Source organism: Panthera onca, chromosome A3 (assembly GCF_046562875.1).
Source record: "Panthera onca isolate mPanOnc1 chromosome A3, mPanOnc1 haplotype 2, whole genome shotgun sequence".
In the NCBI taxonomy this organism is placed as follows: domain Eukaryota; kingdom Metazoa; phylum Chordata; class Mammalia; order Carnivora; family Felidae; genus Panthera; species Panthera onca.
The window spans coordinates 19335293-19356350 of record NC_138341.1 but is presented as its reverse complement, the minus strand read 5'-3'; the positions used below and the strand labels follow the sequence as shown (position 1 = coordinate 19356350).

Genomic DNA, 21058 nt, shown 5'->3' with positions numbered 1-21058 from the left:
TAAACACTCCAATCAAAAGACAAAGATTGTTCAAATGTATAAGAACACATGATCCAAATATATGTTATGTACAAGAGACTCACATTAGATCCAAAGACACAAATAGGTTGAAAATGAAAGGTTGGAGGGGTGCCTGGGTGACTCAGGCAGTTAAGTGTCCAACTTTGGCTCAGGTCATGATTTCATGGTTTATGGGTTCAAGCCCCATGTTGGGCTCTGTACTGACGGCTCAGAGCCTGGAGCCTGCTTCATATTCTGTGTCTCCCTCTCTCTCTCTGCCCCTCCCCCACTAATGCTCTGTCTCTCTCTCTCTCTCAAAATAATAAACAAACATTAAAAAAAATTTAAAGAAAAAATTAAAAAAAAGAAAATGCAAGGTTTGAAAAAGATATTCTATGAAAATAGTAACCAAAAGAGAGCAAGGGTGACTATACTAATATTAGACAAAATAGACTGTAAGTCAATACATCAAGAAAATACAACAATATGAGCGTTTACACACCTAATGACAGACCATCAACATATATGAAGCAAAAACTACAAAATTGAAGGGAGAAATAGACAGTTTTATAATAACAGTTGTAGAACAACCCCATTCTCAATAATGGATACAACAACCAGGCAGAAGATAAATAAGGAGACAGAAGACTTAAAAAAGAAAATAAACCAAGTAGATCTAGCAGACAAATACAGAACATTCTACCCAACAATAGCATACACATTCTTCTCAAGTGCACATGATACATTTTTCAGGATAGATTATATGTTAGATCACAAATTAAGTCTCAATAGAATTTTTTTAAAAAACTGATATCATACAAAGTATCTTCTCCAACTACAACAGGATTATCAGGAGTAAAACTGAAAAAGTCACAAATTTGTGGAAGTTAAATAACACTCTCTTAAACAACTAAGAGATCAAAGAAGAAATCACAAGGAAAAAAATAGAAAATACTTAAAGAAGAATGAAAATGAAAACACAACATGGCAAAACTTATGGGACACCATGAAAGCATTACTGAGTGGGGGGAGGGGGACAAGAAAGATTTCAAATCAACAACCTAACTTTACAATTTAAGAAACTAGAAAAGTAAGAACAAACTAAACCCTAAGCTAGCAGAAAGAAAAAAACTAACAAAGATGAGAGAAAAGATAAATGAAATGAAGAATAGAAAAACATTAGAGAAAATTAATAAAAACAAAAGGTGCTTTTTTCAAAAGAGCAACAAAATTGACAAAACTTTAGCTAGACAGACTAAGAAAAAAAGAGAGATGACTCAAAGTACTAAAATCAGAAATAAAAATGGTAACATTACCAATTCTACAGAAACAAAAAGGACTACAGGAGAATACTCTAAACAATTGTACACCAACAATTTGGATAACTAAATGAAATGTACAATTTCCTAGAAACACAAAATCTGCAAAGACTAAATCACAAAGAATAGAAAATCTGAATAGACATGTAACTAGTATGGATGTTGAGTCAGTAATCAAAAACCTCCTAAAAAGAAGAGCACTGGACCTGATGGCTTTACTGGCAAATTCTATCAAATATTTAAAGAACTAATACAAATCCTTCTCAAACTTTTCCAAAAACCTGAAGACAAGGGAATACTTCATGACTCATTATTTGAGGCCAGCATTACCCTGCTACCAAAGCCAGACAAAGACACTGCAAGAAAATAATACTACAGAGCAATATCTCTTATGAACATTGATAGAAATACCTTCAACAAAATAGTAGCAAAGCAAATTCAGCAGTATATTAAAAGGATTATACACCATGACCACGTGGGTTTTACTTCTGAAATGCAAGGATGGTTCAAAATATGAAAAAATAATCAATGTAATACACCACATTAACAGAATAAAAGAGAAAAGCCACATGAGCATCTCAATTGATGCAGAAAAAGCACTTGACGAAATTCCAATACCCTTTCATGATAAAAACATTCAACAAACTAGGAAAAGAAGTACCTCCATATAATAAGAGACACATGTGAAAACTTCATAGTGAAAATCATACTGAGTGGTGAAAGACTGATAGCTTTTCTTCTAAGATTAGGAACAAGACAAGGATGCCTGCTTTCACCACTTCTGTTCAACACTGCACTGGAATTTCTAGCCAGAAAAAGAAATAAAAGGCATTTGTATTAGAAAGGAAGAAGTAAAATTATGTCTGTTTGCAGGTGTTATGATCTTATATGTAGAAACCCCAAAGACTCTATACACATACAAAGAAAAAACCCAGTTATAACTAATAAATGAATTCAGCGAAGTAGCAGGATACGAGGTCAACACACAAAAATCAGCCACATTTCTATATACTTACAATGAATAATCTGAAAAAAATTACAAAAACCATTCCATTTATAACAGAATCAAAAAGAATAAAATACTCAGAAACGAACTTATCCAAGGAGGTGAAAGATTTGTACAATGAAAACCATAAAACATTGCTGAAAGAAACTAAAGAAGATATAAATAAAGGGAAACAACCCATGTTCATGGATTGCCAGATTTAATATTATTAAAATGTCAATAATACCCAAAGCAATCTACAGATTCAATGCAATCCCTATCAAAATCCCACAGCTTTTTGCAAAAATAGAAAAACCCATCCTAAAATTTATACAGAATCTCAAAGGACCCTAAACAACCAAAACAATCTTGAAAAAGAGGAATAAAGCTGAAACACACTTTCTGATTTCAAGACATATCACAAAACTAGAGTAATCAAAACAATGTGGTACTGGTATAAAGACAACCATACAGACCAGCGAGATTAAATACAGAGCCAAGAAATAAACCTTATATATATGGTCAAATGATTTTTGACAGGGGTACCAAGATCATTCAATGGAGAAAAAGACAGTCTTTTCTACAAATGGTGCTGGGAAAACTGGATACTCACACACAAAAGAAAGAACTTGGGCCCTTACCTAATACCATGTACAAAAATTAACTCGAAATTAGTGAAAGACCTAAATGTAAGACTTAAAACTATAATATTCTTAGAGGAAAACATAGGGCAAAATCATCACAGTGTGGGATTGGCAGTGAGTGATTCCTTGGCTATGACAACAAAGGCACAAACAACAAAATAAAAACTAGACAAGTTGGACTTCATGAAACTTTAAAAATTGTGTGTATCAAAAGACAATATCAACAGAATTAAAAGGCAACCCCCAGAATGAGGGAAAATATTTTCAGAACTATACCTGCTGGGGAGCCTGGATGGTTCAGTCAGTTAAGCGTCCGACTCTTGATTTTGGCTCAGGTCATGCATGACCTCACAGCTCATGACTTCAAGCCCTACATCAGCTCCGTGCTGGCAGTATGGAGCCTGCTTATGATTCTCTCTCTCTCCATCTCTCTCTGCCCCTCCCCTGGTCATGTATGTTCTCTCTCTCTCTCTCTCAAAATAAATAAATAAACTTAAAAAAAAAAAAACAAAAATTACACCTGCTAAGGGATTAGCACTCAGAATATACAGAGAACTCCTATAACTCAACAAAAACAACAAAAACTAAATAACCCAATTCAAAACTGGACAAAGGAAAAAAATATGACAAAGGACTTAAATAAACATTTGTCCTGAGAAGATATACAAATGGCCAACAAGCACACAAAAAGATGTTCAACATCACTAATCATTAGGATAATGCAAATCAAGAGGGAGTTCAGATGGCAGAGCCACATGGAGACCTGGAGGTTGTCTCATCCTGGAAACACAGCTAGATCAGCACCAAACTATTTTGAACACCTAGGAAATTGATCTGAGGATTAACACAACAATCTGCATAACTTGAGCCACAGAACTCAGGAGGTACACAGTGTGAAGAGGTGAACTGGGGGAGAGAAAAGCTGCAGAGGGTAGGGAGCTATTTTTGCAGAGAGAGGACAGAGAGAAAGGAGGAGAGTATGGTGCATCAGGATTGATGCAAGAAAAACACTCCTCTGAAAGTAGCTGAAGAGAAAGAAAGAGTGAAAACACTCACAGGGGACTGAACAAGAAATCTGTTCCCCAAAACCATTGATGGGAAGAAAGGAGAGGGTTTAAATACCACCAGGATTCTGTAAACAGTGGAGTGCATAGTCTGAAGTTCTGGAGTTCAGTGCCTGGCAGTGTTCTGGTAGAGAAGTGTGCAGGAGCAGGCAGCAGGGTCTGAGGTGCCCAAGTGCCACATGGAGAGAAGCGGTTCCCTTGCTTGGAGTGTATCTGGAACAGGCCATACAGCATCCCCACAGGCAAAGGTCCCAGCGGACCCCAGAGAGCAGCCCCATTTGCTGGTATTGACACAAAGACTCCAGAGTGTGGTAAGACCTAGTGCTGGCTGTGTGTTATGGTTTGCCATAATCTCTAAACCTCTGCCGCTGCACAATCACATGAATGTTTTCTGGGACAAGCTGGCACCCAGTCATTGCTCAGCAAGACCCTCCCCCAGAGAGTCGGCGGGTCCAAGCTACAGGGGTTGGGGTTTTGAAACACAACCCCATCTGAGATAAAACTCTTGGAGGGTGTCTCAGGTGGACAGTTTGGACACAGACAGGGTAGAGGTGGGGAATGAATGGAGGCCTGAGACAAAGGAGGGCTACTTGATCATGGGTCGGTGAGAGCACAAAGTTCCCGTGCCAGAGACTAGGGAACTGGGTGAAGCCATTTCCACCTCTCCCATGCACATGCACACACACAGGAGCATGCAGGCCACACTGATCCACCCCAGTAAGCTAAGCAGTGCCACCTAGTGGAGAACCCAACTGCACCCTCCAGCACATCCCCTAGAAGACCAGCACAAGTTACTCCACCTGCTTAGTGTAGTGACTATAAAAAGTTTCATAGTTTCAGTTCTAGGGGCAAATGGATGTAATGCCATTCCGATTTCATTCTGTTTGCTGGTTTGTTTATTTGTTCATTTTCTTTGCTTCTGTTTTTGCTTAAATTGTTTTCTTTTTTTCTTTCTTTTCTTCCTCATTCTTGGATACAGAAAGAGAAAATTTTATTTTTTTTACTTTATTTTTTATTTCTTTTAATTTTTTATTGTATTTTCTTTATTTCATTCTATTCTATTTTACTATATATTTTTTTATTTTAAATTTTTCTTACTTTTTTTTCCTTTCTTTTTCTTTTTTCCTTATTCTATCAAGCTTCTTTCAACAAGCAGACCAAAATACACTTAAAATCTAGCTTCCTTTATTTGACTTTTTGGATTGTTTTTAATTTTTTAATTTTAATTTTTTGTTTTATTAATTATTTTCATCCTCCAAAATGACAAAATGAAGGAATTTACCCCCCCCCCAAAAAAAAACAGGAAGAGATGACAACCAGTGACTTAATCAACATAGATGTAAGCAAGATGTCTGAACTAGAATTTAGAACCACGATAATAAGAATACTAGCTGGGGGGCACCTGGGTGGCTCAGTCAGTGAGCATCTGATTTCAGCTCAGGTCATGATCTCACAGCTTGGGAGTTTGAGCCCTGCATCAGGCTCTGTGCTGACAGCTCAGAGCCTGGAGCCGGTTTCAGATTCTGTGTCTCCCTCTCTACCTGCCCCTCCCCCACTCACACTCTATCTCTCTGTCTCTGTCTCTGTCTCTGAAAACTAAACAAACAGTAAAAAAAAAAAATTTTTTTTAAACGATACAAGCTGGGGTTGAAAAAAGCATAGAATCCCTTTATTTGGACATAAATGAAGTAAAATCTAGTCAGGACAAAATTAAAAATGCTATAACTGAGATGCAATCTCAAATGGATGCTATGGACAAAGCACAGCAGAGAATCTGTGATATAGAAGACAAAATTATGAAGAATAATGAAGCAGAAAAAAAGTGAAGTTAAGGTAAAAGAGCACAATACAAGACTTAGAGAACTCAGTGACTTATTAAAAAGGAATAACATCCGAATCATAGGAGTCCCAGAAGATGAAGAGAGAGAAAAAGGGGCAGAAGGTTTATGTGAGCAAATTATAGGGGAAAACTTTTCTAATCTGAGGAAGGACACAGACATCAAAATCCAAGAAGCACAGAGAACTCCCATTAGATTCAACAAAAACTGACCAAGGCATATCATAGTCAAATTCACAAAATACAGAGATAAGGAAAGACTTATGAAAGCAGCAACGGAAAAAAGTCTTAACCTATAAGGGAAGATTGATCAGGTTCACAGCAGACCTACCCACAGAAACTTGGCAGACCAGAAAGGAGTGGCAGGATATATTCAACATGCTGAATTGGAAAAATATGCAGCCAAGAATTCTTTATCCAGCAAGACTGTCATTCAAAATAGAAGGAGAAGGGCGCCTGGGTGGCTCAGTCGGGTAAGCGTCCGACTTTGGCTCAGGCCATGATCTCATGGTTTGTGGGTTTGAGCCCTGCGTCAGGCTGTATGCTGACAGCTTGGAGCCTGGAGCCTGCTTCGCATTGTGTGTCTCCTTCTCTCTCTGCCCCTCCCCCCACTCACTCTGTCTCTCTCTCTCTCCCTCTCAAAAATAAATAAACATTAACATTTTTTTTTCAAAATAAAAGGAGAGAGAACGAGTGTCCCAGACAAACAAAAACTAAAGGAGTTCATGACCACTAAACCAGCCTTGCAAGAAATTTTAAGGGGGATTCTTTGAGTGGAGAAAAGACCAAACAAAACAAAAAAGACCAAAAGCAACAAAGACTAGTAAGGACCAGAGAACATCATCAGAAACACCAACTCAACAGCCAACACAATAGCACTAAATTCATATCTTTCAGTACTCACTCTAAATGTCAATGGACTAAACGCTCCCATCAAAGACACAGGGTATCAGAATTGATAAGAAAACAAGCCACTGTCTATATGCTGCTTACAAGAGACACATTTTAGACCTAAAGACACCTGCAGATTGAAAGTAAGGGGATGGAGAACTGTCTACCATGCTAATGGTTGTCAAAAGAAAGCTGGAGCAGCCATACTTCTATCAGACAAACAAGATTTTAAAATAAAGACTAACAAGAGATGAAAAAGGGCATTATTTCATAATTAAGGGGTCTATCCACCAAGAAGATCTAACAATTGTAAATACTATGCCCCCAATGTGAAAGAACCCAAATATATAAATCAATTAATCACAAACATACATAAACTCATTGATAATAATACCGTAATAGTAGGGGACTTCAACACCCCATTTACAACAATAGTCAGATAATATAAGCAGAAAATCAACAAGGAAAAAAATGGCTTTGAATGACACACTGGACCAGATGGACTTAATAGATATATTCAGAACATTTCATCCTAAAGCAGAAGAATACACATTCTTCTCAAGTGCACATAGAACATTCTCCAGAACAGATCACATACAGGGTCACAAATCATCCCTCAACAAGTATGAAAAGATCAAGGTCATACCTCGCATATTTTCAGACCACAACACTATGAAACTCAAAAACAACCACAAGAAAAAATCTGGAAAGGCCATGAATACTTGGAGATTAAAGAACATCCTACTAAAGATGAATGGATCAACCAAGAAATTAAATAGGAAATTAAAAAGTTCATGGAAGCCAATGAAAATGAACACATGACTGCCCAAAACCTCTGGGATATCAAGGGCAGTCATAAGAGAGAAGTATATAGCAATCCAGGCCTTCCTAAAGAAGAAAGGTCTCAGATACACAGCCTAACCTTACACCTAAAAGAGCTGGAAAAAGAACAGCAAATAAAGCCCAAAACCAGCAGAAGAAGGGAAATAATAAACATTAGAGCAGAAATCAATGATATCAAAATTAAAAAAAAAAAAAAGTAGAACAGATCAATGAAACCAGCTAGTTCTTTGAAAGAAGCTGGTTCTTTGAAATAATTAAATAGCTAAACCTTTAGCAAGATTGATGAAAAAGAAAAAGGAAAGGACCCAAATAAATAAAATCATGAATGAAAGAGGAGAGATCACAACCAACACCACAGAAATACAAACAATAATAAGAGAATTTTATAAGCAATTATATGCCAACAAATTGCACAATCTGGAAGAAATGGACAAATTCCTAGAAACATATAAGCTACCAAAACTGAAACAGGAAAAAATAGAAAATTTGAACAGACCCATAACCAATAAAGAAACTGAATCAGTAATCAAAAATCTCCCAACAAACAAAAGTCCAGGGCTGGATGGCTTTCCAGGGGAATTTTACCAAACATTTAAAGAAGTGTTAACACCTATTCTTTTGAAGCTGTTCCAAAAAATAGAAATGGAAGAAAAACTTCCAAACTCAGTCTACAAGGCTTCCAAAATCAGACAAAGACCCCACTAAAAAGGAGGACTACAGACCAATTTCCCTGAACATGGATGCAAAAATTCTCAACAAGACACTAGCAAACCAGATCCAACAACACATTAAGAATTATTCACTACGATCAAGTGGGATTTATTCCTCGGATGCAGGGCTGGTTCAGTATCTGCAACTCAATCCATGTGATACATCACATTAATAAAAGAAATGATAAGAACCACATGATCCGCTCAATACAGGCTGAAAAAGCATTTGACAAAATACATCATCCTTTCTTGATAAAAAAAAAAAAACTCAAGAAAATAGGGATAGAAGGATCATATCTCAAGATCATAAAGGCCATATATGAAAGACCCACCGCTAATATCATCCCCAATGGGAAAAAACTGAGAGCTTTCCCCCTAAAGCCAGCAACATGACAGGGATGTCCATTCTCACCACTGTTATTCAACATCATTTTGGAAGTCCTAGCCTCAGCAATCAGACAACAAACACAAAGAAATAAAAGTCATCCAAATCGGCAAGTAGGAAGTCAAATTTTCACTTCTCACAGATGACATGATACACTATGTAGAAAACCCAAAGACTCTACCAAAAAAACCACTAGAACTGATACATGAATTGAGCAAAGTTGCAAGATATAAAATCAATGTACAGAAATTGGTTGCATTTCTATACACCAATAATAAAGCAGCAGAAAGAGAAATCAAGGAATTGATCCCATTTGCAATTGCACCAAAAACCATAAGAGACCTAGGAATAAGCCTAATAAAAGAGGTGAAAATATATACACAGGTGAAAAGAGGTGAAAACTATAAAGAGCTTATGAAAGAAAATGATGACACAAAAAATGGAAAAATATTCCATGCTCATTGATTGGAAGAACAAATATTGTTAAAATGTCAATACTACCCAAAGCAATCTGCACATTTAATGCAATCCATATCAAAATAACACCCACATTCTTCACAGAGCTAGAACAAACAATCCTAATATTTGTATGGAATACAAAAGCCCCTGAATAGCCAAAGCAATCCTGAAAAAGAAAACCAAAGCTGGAGGCACCACAATTCTGGACTTTAAGCTGTAGTCATCAAGACAGTATAGTACTGGCACAAGAACAGACAATAGATCATGGAACAGAATACAGAACCTAGAAATGGACCCACAAATGTATAGCCAACTAGTTTTTGACAAAGCAGGAAAGAATATCCAATGTAAAAAAGACAGTCTCTTCAGCAAATGGTGTTGGGAAAGCTGGACATCGACATGCGGAAGAATGAACCTGGACCACTTTCTTACACCATACACAAAGATAAACTCAAAATGGATGAAAGACCAAAACATAAGCCAGGAAGCCATCAAAATCCTAGAGGAGAAAACAGGAAACAACCTCTTTGACCTTGGCTGCAGCAACTTCTTACCTGACATATCTCCACAGGCAAGAGAAACAAAAGCAAAAATGAATTATTGGGACCTCATCAAGAAAAAAGCTCTGCACAGCAAAGGAAACAATCAACAAGACTAACATTCCTTTGGTTGAAGGAATGGGAGAAGGTATTTGCAAATGACATATCAGATAAAGGGTTAGTATCCAAAATCTATAAAGAACTTATCAAACTCAACACCCAAAAAGCAAATAATCTAGTGAAGAAATGGGCAAAAGACATGACTGGACACTTTTCCGAAGAAGACATCTAGATGGCTAATAGACACATGAAAAGGTGCTCAACATCACTCATCATCAGAGAAATACAAATCAAAACCACAATGAAATACCACCTCACACCTGTCAGAATGGCTGAAATTAACAACTCAGACAACAACAGATGTTGGCAGGGATGCAGAGAAAGAGGAACACTTTTGCACGGTTGGTGGGAATGCAAACTGGTGCAGCCACTCTGGAAAACAGTATGGAGTTTCCTCAAAAAATTAAAAATAGAACTACCCTAGGACACAGCAATTGCACTACTGGGTATTCATCCAAAGGATAACTAAATAAAGGATACAGGAGTGCTGATTCAAAGGGGTACATGCACCCCAATCCTTATAGCAGCACTATCAACAATAGCCAAAGTATGGAAAGAGCCCCAATGTCCCTTGACTGATACATGGATAAAGAAAATGTGATATATATATACAATGGAATATTACTTGATGATTAAAAAAAATGAAATCTTACCATTTGCACAAAGTGGATGGAACTATTGTATATTATGCTAAGTAAAATAAGTCAGAGAAAGACAAATATAGGATTTCCACTCATATGTGGAATTTAAGATACAAAACAGATGAACATAAGAGAAGCAAAAATAATATAAAAACAGAGAGGGAGACAAATTATAAGAGCCTCTTAAACACAGAGAACAAACTGGGTTGCTGGCAGGGTGTTGGGTGGGAGGAAAGACTAAATGGGCAAGGGGCATTAAGGAGGACACTTGTTGGGATGAGCACTAGGTGTTTTATGAAGTGATGAATCACTAAATTCTATTCCTGAAATTATTAATACAGTATATGTTAACTAACTTGGATTTAAATTTTTAAAAAAGGATAATGCAAACCAAAACTACAATGAGATACCATCTCACATCCTTTAGGTTGGCAACTATCAAAAAAAAGAGAAAATAACAAGTGTCAGCAATGTTGTGGAGAAGTTGAAACATTGCTGGTGGGAATGCAAAATGGTCCAGTTGTGGAAAACAGTTTGGTGGCCTTAAAAAAGTTAAACACAGATTTACTGTATGACCCTGCAATTCCACCTTAAGGGATACACCCAAAAGAACTGAAAACAGGAACTCAAACAAATAGTTGTATGCCAGTGTCCACTGTAGCATTATTCACAATAGTCAACAGGCAGACACAACCTACATATCTATCCATCAATAGACAAAAGGATAAACAAATTGTGGTATATACACACAATGTAATATTATTTAGCCAAAAAAAGAATGAAGTTCTGATACATGCTGCAATACAGAGGAACTTTGAAAACATACTAAATGAAATAAGCCAGACACAAAGGAAAAATGATTGATGCAACCTACATGAAATATCTAGAATAAGCAAATTCATAGAGACAGAAAGTAGGTTAGAAATTACCAAGTGATAGGATGCCTGGCTGACTCAGTCAGTAGGGCATGTGCCTCTTGATTTCAGGGTCATGAGTTCAAGTCCCATATTGGGTATAGAGCCTACTTAAGAAAAAATTACTAGGGGCTGGGGGAATGGGGAGAACAAGGAATTACTGCTTAATGAATACAGAGTTCTTGTTGGAGGTAATAAAAAGTTCGGAAAATAGTGGTGGTAACTACACGACATTGTGAGAATAATTCATGCCACTGAATTTTATACTTAAAAATGATTAAAGTGGCAAATTTACGTTATGTATATTTTACCACAATAAAGGTTAAAGCTATGGAAGATAGACAAAAAAAACAAACAAACAAAAAAAAAAAAACGGTGAAATTATAGCTTCTATGCCACTATTTATTATCTCAAGTCTACTTCCTTTCTGCAGATGAACATTAAATATTTGCTTACAACTGTAGTTTATACGATTTATAAGGGGCTTGGTTATAAAATATTCTAAGAATATATCTGCTTGGGAAACTCTGGCATACAAGGCAAAGTTTCTTAAAATGTGTTCTGAGGATCATCTGCATCAGAGCCACCTTAGGATGCTTGATAAAAAGTAGATTCCTAGCAAACCAGAAAATTTGGGAATAAAGCCTATGAATGTGCATTTTAAACATGCTTCCAAAGAGAAATTATGCTTAGATCTTGGGCAATCATATTGATGCACACTTGGTCAGGTTTTCTAAATTTGGTGCAAAAGGCCTGTTTCTGATGGCTCCCTAGAACTATGGAAAGGTGAAGATATTTGAAAGACTTGGGCTAAATTAACCCAACTTTGGAGTAGCTGAAGGAGTAAATAAGACCCCTCTATTAAGACTGAATGGAGCACCTGGGTGGCTCAGTCGAGCGTCCGACTTCAGCTCAGGCCATGATCTGTCTCCTGGGTTCCTGCCCCGCATCAGGCTCTATGCTGACGGCTCAGAGCCTGGAGCCCGCTTCGGATTCTGTGTCTCCCTCTCTCTCTGCCCCTCCCCTGCTCACGATCGGTCTCTCTCTCTCTCTCAAAATAAATAAACATTAAAAAAATTTTTAAAAAGACTAAACAGAGTAAGATTTTTTTTAAGGGAGAAGGAAAGCGTTTTCTATGTAATTGAGGATTTAGATTCAGGGATTAAATAAGGGAAGGGTGTATACTGTGTACTGTTTTCAGAGGGAAAGGCTGGCATGATACATTATTATAGTGTGCTCATTGTGAATGTAACTTTGTCTGAGGAGTCTGATTACAGCATCATGTGCCATAACTAAATGAGACATCAAGTGGAGAAACGCCTTCTCAAGAAGCATATAGCACTGGTTTTCAATATTAATGTGCACAAGAATTGCCTCACCACCCCCATCCTACCCCCTGAAAATTATGATTCAGAGGTTTGGGGCGGGACCCAGAAATCTTCATTTTAAAGAAACACTCTAGCATATTTTCGTGCACGTGGTCCACAGAGCACACTTGGAAAAACAGCTGGGCTACATTTGAGAGACTGTCTTTACCTAACTCTGGCTCCCTGGATAGAACATCAAAGGAACCTTTGTAAAAGGGCTGAACTACCTATCCACTTCATGAGTCCCAAGGGGAGAGCTAGAAAGGGTTAAAGAATCAGCTGCATGATGGTACAGACAGGACATTTCTGATACTCTGCTAAGCTCCCTGGAGAGGGAAAGCAACACTCTAAGTTTCCTTACTTTAACACCAAAACACCAGCAACAACAACCCCCCCCCCACCCCCGCAGGTAATTTACCAGTCAGTGCTGGATGCGCATTCTAACCACTAGAGGGAGCCCAAGGATTTCCACACACAAACCCCATTCCCTAGCAAGGAGAAATTTAACACAGGGTCAAGGTCTTTGGGGGGCTTTATTGCTAAGGTGGAGCAAAATATGGTAGGAGCTAAAGGTTAAAAGCATTTCATTACACATGGAATGTCTTTTCTTTCTGGCTCCTCTTTAAATCTTTGCATCTTAAAAAAAAAAAAAGTGGTTTTCTGAGGTAGCCCAGGCTGGATTTGCCACAGTTGTTAAAGAAAAAATTATTCTAAAAATATTGTAGACTCCCAAGTTGCTAAGAGAATAAATCTTAAAAGTTCTCAGTACACCAAAAAAAAAGTACCATGTGAGATGTTATTCATTTCACAATATAAACGTGTATAAAAAGCATCACATTGTACACCTTAAATCTACACAATGTTTTATGCCAATTATATCTCAATAAATGTGAGATAAAATGAAAAATTATTCTGACCCTTGTTAAAATGGTAAGAAAGACTTTATTCACGAATGTTGTAATAGTATCAATACTATCAAATGGGGGAAACATCAGGCTGAACTCTGAATATGATAAGGACAAGTGGGTATCGATGGCCAAGGAACAGAGTGAATGGGTCACTGGTTGGAAAATCACTAGAGAAGACAGCAAGAGTAAGGGGTTTCTTGCTAAACTGACTTAGCAGGATTCTAAGGCAGGCCAAGGACTTAAGACTCAAAGGTGGGGAATGAAGAACTTGATCAGATATAGAGGCTGATCACAGATATCACAGGTGGGGGATTCTCTCTCAACTGACTTTGTAGGATTCTTGCTAAAACTGGGCTGTGCAGACAGGCAAGGGGCCTTGAGAGGGAGGCCAAAGTTGAGGTCCAGTCAGGAAGAGGGCACAGAAGAATCCAACTAAAGCTTGGTCAAGGAGAGAGTCTTTGTTGGGGTTTATGGAAAAAGGGTCCTTTTTCTCCTAGGTTTCCTTTTCCATCCTTTTCCTTGCCCTTCCCAGGATAAGATCAAAGTATGGCCCCCAAGGGCAAAGGACCTGTAAGGCCTGTTTTTTACTTAGCCTTGGATCTTGAAGTCCTGCCTGGCTTAACAGAAACTTAGAATAGCAAATGGACCAAATTCCCAGCCTGTAAAAGAGTAAATAATGTCCTTATCCTCTATTCAGGCATTTTTTCTCAGAGATCTAGTGGGGTGTCCTGTCCATCTGGATGGCTGGTGGAGTATTTGGGAATCCAAAATCCAAAATCTTTTATACACACAACTAACCTTGATGATGTATAACTGAATATACAGAAAATACATATACCACATGTGAACATCCAATCTGATTTAGAAAATACATATCTAAATACCAAAGCCCCTTTATCTTTATAGACCTAGAAAATAGATTGAATCATATTCCCAAACTTAATCTAAGACTCCCTAGAATGTGTCATAAAAAACAAAAATTGAATGAACTATAGAATAATCCAATCATTAAGACAGTTCTGTGTGTGCTCTTCCATTCAGTGGAGAAGTAGAGAAGGCCTAGAGTGTGCCAGGCAATATACTTGTTACCTTATCACTTGAAATAAACTTACAAAAGAGATTATATGTCCCCTTAAAGATGAGGAAAAGACTCAGAAAGACTATATATAACCAGTCCAAGGTAAAACTGGTGGAAAGGCATAACCAGAAGTTTAATTGAGGTCTGGGTTTAGAATCTCATTTAAAAATTATTTCTATCATTTTGAAGTAGAATATTCTCAATTGAAATGGGATTGTACACATGCATTGTAACCTATTTTTTCCAAATGATATGCCATGAATGATCTCCTACTTCATAGCCTTCAAATTCACTGTTGTTGTTGTTGTTGTTGTTGTTGTTGTTGTTTCCATAAAACTTTCATAATTCTGGAAAAAAGATGGCAGCTTGAGAAGACATGGTTGATTCCTTTCCCTCCCAATTTCATACACTCCCTTCCCCCCGCAAAATGGCCAAAGAAATACAGAGTAAGAAAAATTCTGTATCAGCACTGACGATACAGAAGAGAAACATACAAATAAATATCAGACACTTTGAGGAATTTTACTAGATTTAGGGCAGATGGTATTAAAGAGTACCCAGGGAAGACTGTCAGATTTAGCAAATAAAAATACAAGATATGCAGTTAAACTTGAATTTCAGAGAAAGAATAATTTTTTACACTATTGGCTCATGCAATATTCATTGTTTAGTATTTGAATTTAACAGAGTATCCTGTATTTTGTCTGGCAATCATACAACCTACTCAGAGGTTCCCCGAAGGAACTTCAAGACCAGGAAGGCAGGCAGGCAGGAAGGAAGGAAGGAAGGCAGGCAGGAAGTCAGGGAGAAGCTAGAGCTTAGGTGTGGAGGGACAATAGTTGGGACTGAAAAGCATGGTGGAGCTGACCAGAAAAGCTGCATCTGGTATACCAATTAGTTGCTAAGAATCCTGTGGGTTATAGTATAGCCCTAAGCTCCTATCATGTCACATGATATTAAGTTGTAGAAAGCCTATAAGCTACAGAAGTGCTTAATGAGGGGCGCCTGGGTGGCTCAGTGGGTTGAGCGTCGGACTTCGGCTCAGGTCATGATCTCACCGTCTGTGAGTTCGAGCCCTGCATCGGGCTCTGTGCTGACAGTTCAGATCCTGGAGCCTGCTTCGGATTCTGTGTCTCCCTCTCTCTCTGACCTTTCCCCATTCATGTCTCTCTCTGTCTCAAAAATAAATAAACATTGAAAAAAAATTAAAAAAAAAAAAAGTGCTTAATGGTATTTTGCACTTTGTAAAACATATATATATATATATATATATGGATACGTATATGGATACATATACACATATACATATGTATATATCCATATACGTATCCATATATATATATATTTAATGTTTTATGCATTAAAAAAGTCTCAAAGGGTATGTACCAAAAAGTTAACAATGGTTTTCTCTAAGTAACTGAAATGTGGATAACTACTTTTTCCTTTTATTTATATTTTATAATTTTCTTAAAAATGTATATTACCTACATAACTTTTTAAAAGTATTGTGTAAGTCTCTCATTGATGAACATATGCTTTTGAGTAACTATAAAATGAGATTGCAATTATAAAATGGGCTTTAATACTAATGAATGTCTAACCTAGATAAGTGAGCACTGAGTTTCTGCTGGGTCCCAGGCCCTGTGCTGCAAGCTGGGGATAGAGATGAATTGGACACACTCTTGGCCCTCCAAGAGTCTAAAGGCCACATTCCTTGGTGAAGTTCCTTGGCTCTCGGCCTTGCTGGCTCTGAAATCCCATTTGTCAGCCCATCTGTGATCATCTCTCATGATTCAAATTCACTGATGAACAAACTAGGACGATGTATTAATTTGTGCTGAGAATGATCACAGTCACATAGGCCAGAACAGCACTCTAAGCATGACCAGCACAGTTTTTCCTTGTGTGGTGACATAGGGAACCAGACTGTGATTAGAATGCTGCTTGCTAGGCCTGGAATCAAAGTAGGGGCAGGCAGTAACTGGAAAGTTTAATGGGAACTGACTCAAGCAGGCAGGCAGTAACCTTCTCAATAAACATGGCCTTGCCATGAACTATAAACACAAGTCTGAGATTCTCTCTTCCTAGGACAATAGTAGATGGATGGGCACTGCCAGATATTATCTCAGAGATTCTCCTGTAATAAAAATCTCCCCAGACTAACAAACCTCCGTTTCCTTCAGATTGCACCCTTAACATCTACAGTCATATTGCTCAGAACCGGAGCCATTCCATTTCTTTAAAGTAATTTCTAACTATTTTTTCTTATGCAATGTTGTATTCTGACAGTTTAAGTCTGAAGATTCTTATTTTCTTAATTTCCTTTCATAAAGGGCATTTATTTTTTTTATTATTTTTTTACATTTATTTTTGAGAAACAGAGTGAGACAAAGCGTGAGCGGGGTAGGGGCAGAAAGAGAAGGAGACACAGAATCTGAAGCAGGCTCCAGGCTCTGAGCGATCAGCACAGAACCTGAGGTGGGGCTCGAACCCACGAACTGTGAGATCATGACCCGAGCCAAAGTCGGACGCTCAACCGACCGAGACACCCAGGCGCCCCTTGTAAAGGGCATTTTAACATGCATTTACATACAACAAACTTTTAGATATTAAATGCATTTTTAAAAAATATTTCAAATCAGGAGGGGAAATAATGAAAAAAGTTTTTGTTGAAGAAGTTAGGAACCATCACACGAAAAGGCCTTCACCAGCTGCTCACTTGCTCCTCAATCAGGATCATATCGGAGCAAAATTCTTATGCTCCAATATGAATCTGAGCCCCTACCACATTGGGTAGAAGACGCCAGGCACAGCTGTCTTTTGAGGAGTCGTAAAGGAGTTGCCCCTTGGTGTAGTGTCCTTGCTTGCCAATTTATCTATTCAAATTTTCTGTAATTGGAACCAAAATCCATACAATCCACTTAATGTTCCGAGTTCTGAAGAACATGGTGTAGCCACCGTGGATTATCCAAGAAGCAGACTAAGCATATCTTAGGGTACTTGAAGCAAAGGCATGCCTTGATCATGCATATCTGCATGTGTGCAAACATGCACACACTGTATTCATGCATGCATGTGGGGGTACACACACACACAATTATTTGGAAATACTTCAATATTGAAGAGTTAAAAAAAAAAAAGCATTGCAAAAATCACCATGCAAAATGACAAGATAAACAAATCATAGAATTGGACTTCCTGATTTTAAAGTTTAGTGTATACTGGTGTTTTGTTTTAATTTCACACATGGGTACTTTAATTTTAGGGCCTCTAAACTCTTAATTCAATCTTGATGACATTTATTCTAGTATAAATGTTTTTACAACTCCTAACATGAGAACCACCTGATGTTCACATTCATCAAGCAACTATATTTATGTATTCCAAATTTCAGCATTTCTCAGCCAATGGATACATTGCTGACTCCTTCTAAGAAGCCATGAAAAGTTTTTCACATCTCACTTTCATCATACACCAAAATAGCTCTTAAAGTTAATTAGAGTTTTGTGCCAAATACCCAGTACCTAATCATTAATTATTATTTTCTAAGTATTGAGAGTTCAGTGTGAGCTTCTAGTACATGTCAAAACCTGCTCCCTGTGCTGAGACTTACTATATGAATGACAAAACAAATCAATTCAGACTGTGCACTACATCAAATTAAAAGCAGGGCTAAATTTGAAGGACACAAAGTTCAAGGACATTTTTGTAAATCCCTAAGAAGATACCATAACTTTTCTTTCTTCCTTCCTTCCTTCCTTTCTTTATTTTCTTTATTTCTCTCTTTCTTTCTTTCTTAGAGAAAAAGAGAGAGAGCATTAGCTGGGGAGAGGGGCAAAGGGAGAGAGAGAGAATCTCAAGTAGGCTTGAGGCTTGATGCAGGGCTTGATCCCATGACCCTGAGATCATGACCTGAGCCAAAATCAAGAGTTGGATGCTCAACCAACTCAGGTGCCCAGAAGTTACCATAATTCTAACTAAAATTTGTTGGTTGGAGGATAGAATTTTATTTTTATTTTATTGTTTGTATACATGTATATATTTATTTATTTTGAAAGAGAGAGCGGGGGGAGGGGGGGTGGGAGGGGAAGGGTTAGAGAGAAAATCCCAAACAGGCTCTGCACTGCCAGCAAGAAGCCTGATGAAGGGCTCGATCCTGCAAACCATGAGATCACTACCTGAGCCAAAGTCAAGAGTCAGACAATTAACAGATTGAGCAACCCAGGCACCCCTAGAACTTTATATTTTTTGTTTTAACTTCTAACAGTGTCACTGTCACTGCTCTGGGAAAGAACACTGAACTTAAAAAGAGAATGCTAGAGTTGTAATATAATTTCAGTTACTCTCTCTTGTCCCAAATGATAAATCAAACAGCTTCTCCTTAAGCATCTGAAAAAACTAAAATATATCATGGCCACCATAACAAAAGTCCCAAAGACTCTTAGCATATTGCAGAGACATTTTGATATTTGTTTTTTTTCTTTCATAAGAAAATTGCCATCAGTGCCAATGTCTGCCTGACAAAAATATTACAGGAGAAATCTTTTGTCATATCTGTCAGGTTTATATTGTTCCTCCTTTCCTTTTTTCCTCCAGACATTAAATGCCAAAATCACAAGAGTAGATCCAGTCAGACATATTTACACACTTTGATTCTATCTCCCTGACTGCAGTTGATTGGAACAGGAGTGTTCCTAAGTTGGACCATCAGAGTTTCATCCCAAGCAATTTGGAATCGGAACTGAAGGATTCAACCTTATTTTAGGTTGCTAGATCTATAATATTTGCACCTCAAAGAACTAGAAAAAGAAGACAACATGAAGCCCAAAGTTAGTAGAAAGTGGGAAATAACAAAGATCAGAGCAGAAATAAGTAGTAAAAAGACAATAGAAAAGGTAAATGAGGGGTGCTTGGGTGGCTCAGTTGGTTGAGTAGCTGACTCTTGCTTCGGCTAAGGTCATGATCCCAGGGTTGTGGGATCAAGCCTTGCATCAAGCTCCATGCTGAGCATAGCGCCTGCTTAAAATTCTCTCTCTCTCTCCCTCACCCTCTCTCCCTCCCTCTCTCTCTCTCTGCCTATGCCCCTTTTCCCCCACTCACACTCTCTCTCTTTCTAAAATAAAAAATAATAAAATAAAGAAAAGGTAAATGAAACTAAGAGCTGGTTCTTTGGAAAGATAAATTGAAAAACCTTTAGCTACATTCATCAAGAAAAGAAGAGAGAACACTCAAATAAATAAAATTAGAATGAAATAAATAAAATAAATGAAAGAGGAGACATTACAACTGATACCACAGAAATACAAAGGACATGAGACTACTATCAACAGTTATGCCAACAAATTTGGCAACATGGAAGAAATGGATAGGAGCACCTGGGTGGCTCAGTCAGTTGAAAGTCTGACTTTGGCTCAGGTCATGATCTTGCAGTTTGTGGGTTTGAGCCCCACATCAGGCTCGCTGCTGTCAATGTAGAGCCCGCTTTGGATCCTAAGTCCCCCTCACTCTGTCCTTGCCCTGCTTGAATTCTCTCTCTCTCTCTCAAAAAATAAACATTAAGAAACATTTTTTAAAAAGAAGAAATGGATAAATCTTAGAAACACACAACCTACCAAAACTGAATCATGAAGGAATAGAAAATCTGAATAGATTGATTACTAATAAGGAGATAGAATCAGTAGTTAAAAAACCTCCCAACAAACTAAAGTTTAGGATCAGATGTCTTCACTGGTGAATTCTACTATATATTTAAAGAAGAATTAATCCTTCTCAAACTCTTCAAAAAAATATTAATAATAAGAGGAGGGAACATTTCCAAATTCATTTTCCAAGGCTGGTATTGCCTTGAAACTAAAACCAGAGAAGGACACCACAAGAAAAGAAAATTATAGCCCAATATTTTGAACACAGATGCAAAAAATCCTCAACAAAATACTAGCAAACCAAATTCAATAATAGATTAAAAGGATGATATACGATGATCAAGCGGGATTTATTCCAGAAAGCAGGGATGGCTCAACATTCACAAATCAATCAATATGATACACCACGATAGCAAAATGAAAGAGAAAAATCATATGATCATCTCAATAGATGTAGAAAAGCATTATACAAAATTCAACATTCATTTATGATAAAAACTCTCAACAAAGTGGGTATAGAGGGAATGTACATCAACATGATAAAGGCTTTATGTGACAAGCCCACAGCAACATTGTCTATGGAACAAGACAAGGATGTTTACTCTCACCTTTGCTCAATATAACATTGGAAGTCCTGGTCAGAGCAATTACGTAAGAAGAAGAAATAAAAGGCATCCAAACTGGAAAGGAAGAAGTAAAACTGTCACTATTT

The 21058-nt window shown here is 37.5% G+C and overlaps 1 protein-coding gene across 1 annotated transcript in view; it reads right to left on the bottom strand.

Annotated features, from left to right (window-relative positions):
* LOC144615847 (uncharacterized) overlaps positions 1–21058 on the bottom strand; it is a 42415-nt gene that overhangs the window by 7661 nt on the left and 13696 nt on the right. Inside the window, exon 3 of the mRNA XM_078443820.2 lies at positions 20955–21026. Within this exon, the coding sequence (XP_078299946.2) occupies positions 20955–21026 (72 nt within the window). The remainder of the gene's footprint in view (positions 1–20954; positions 21027–21058) is intronic.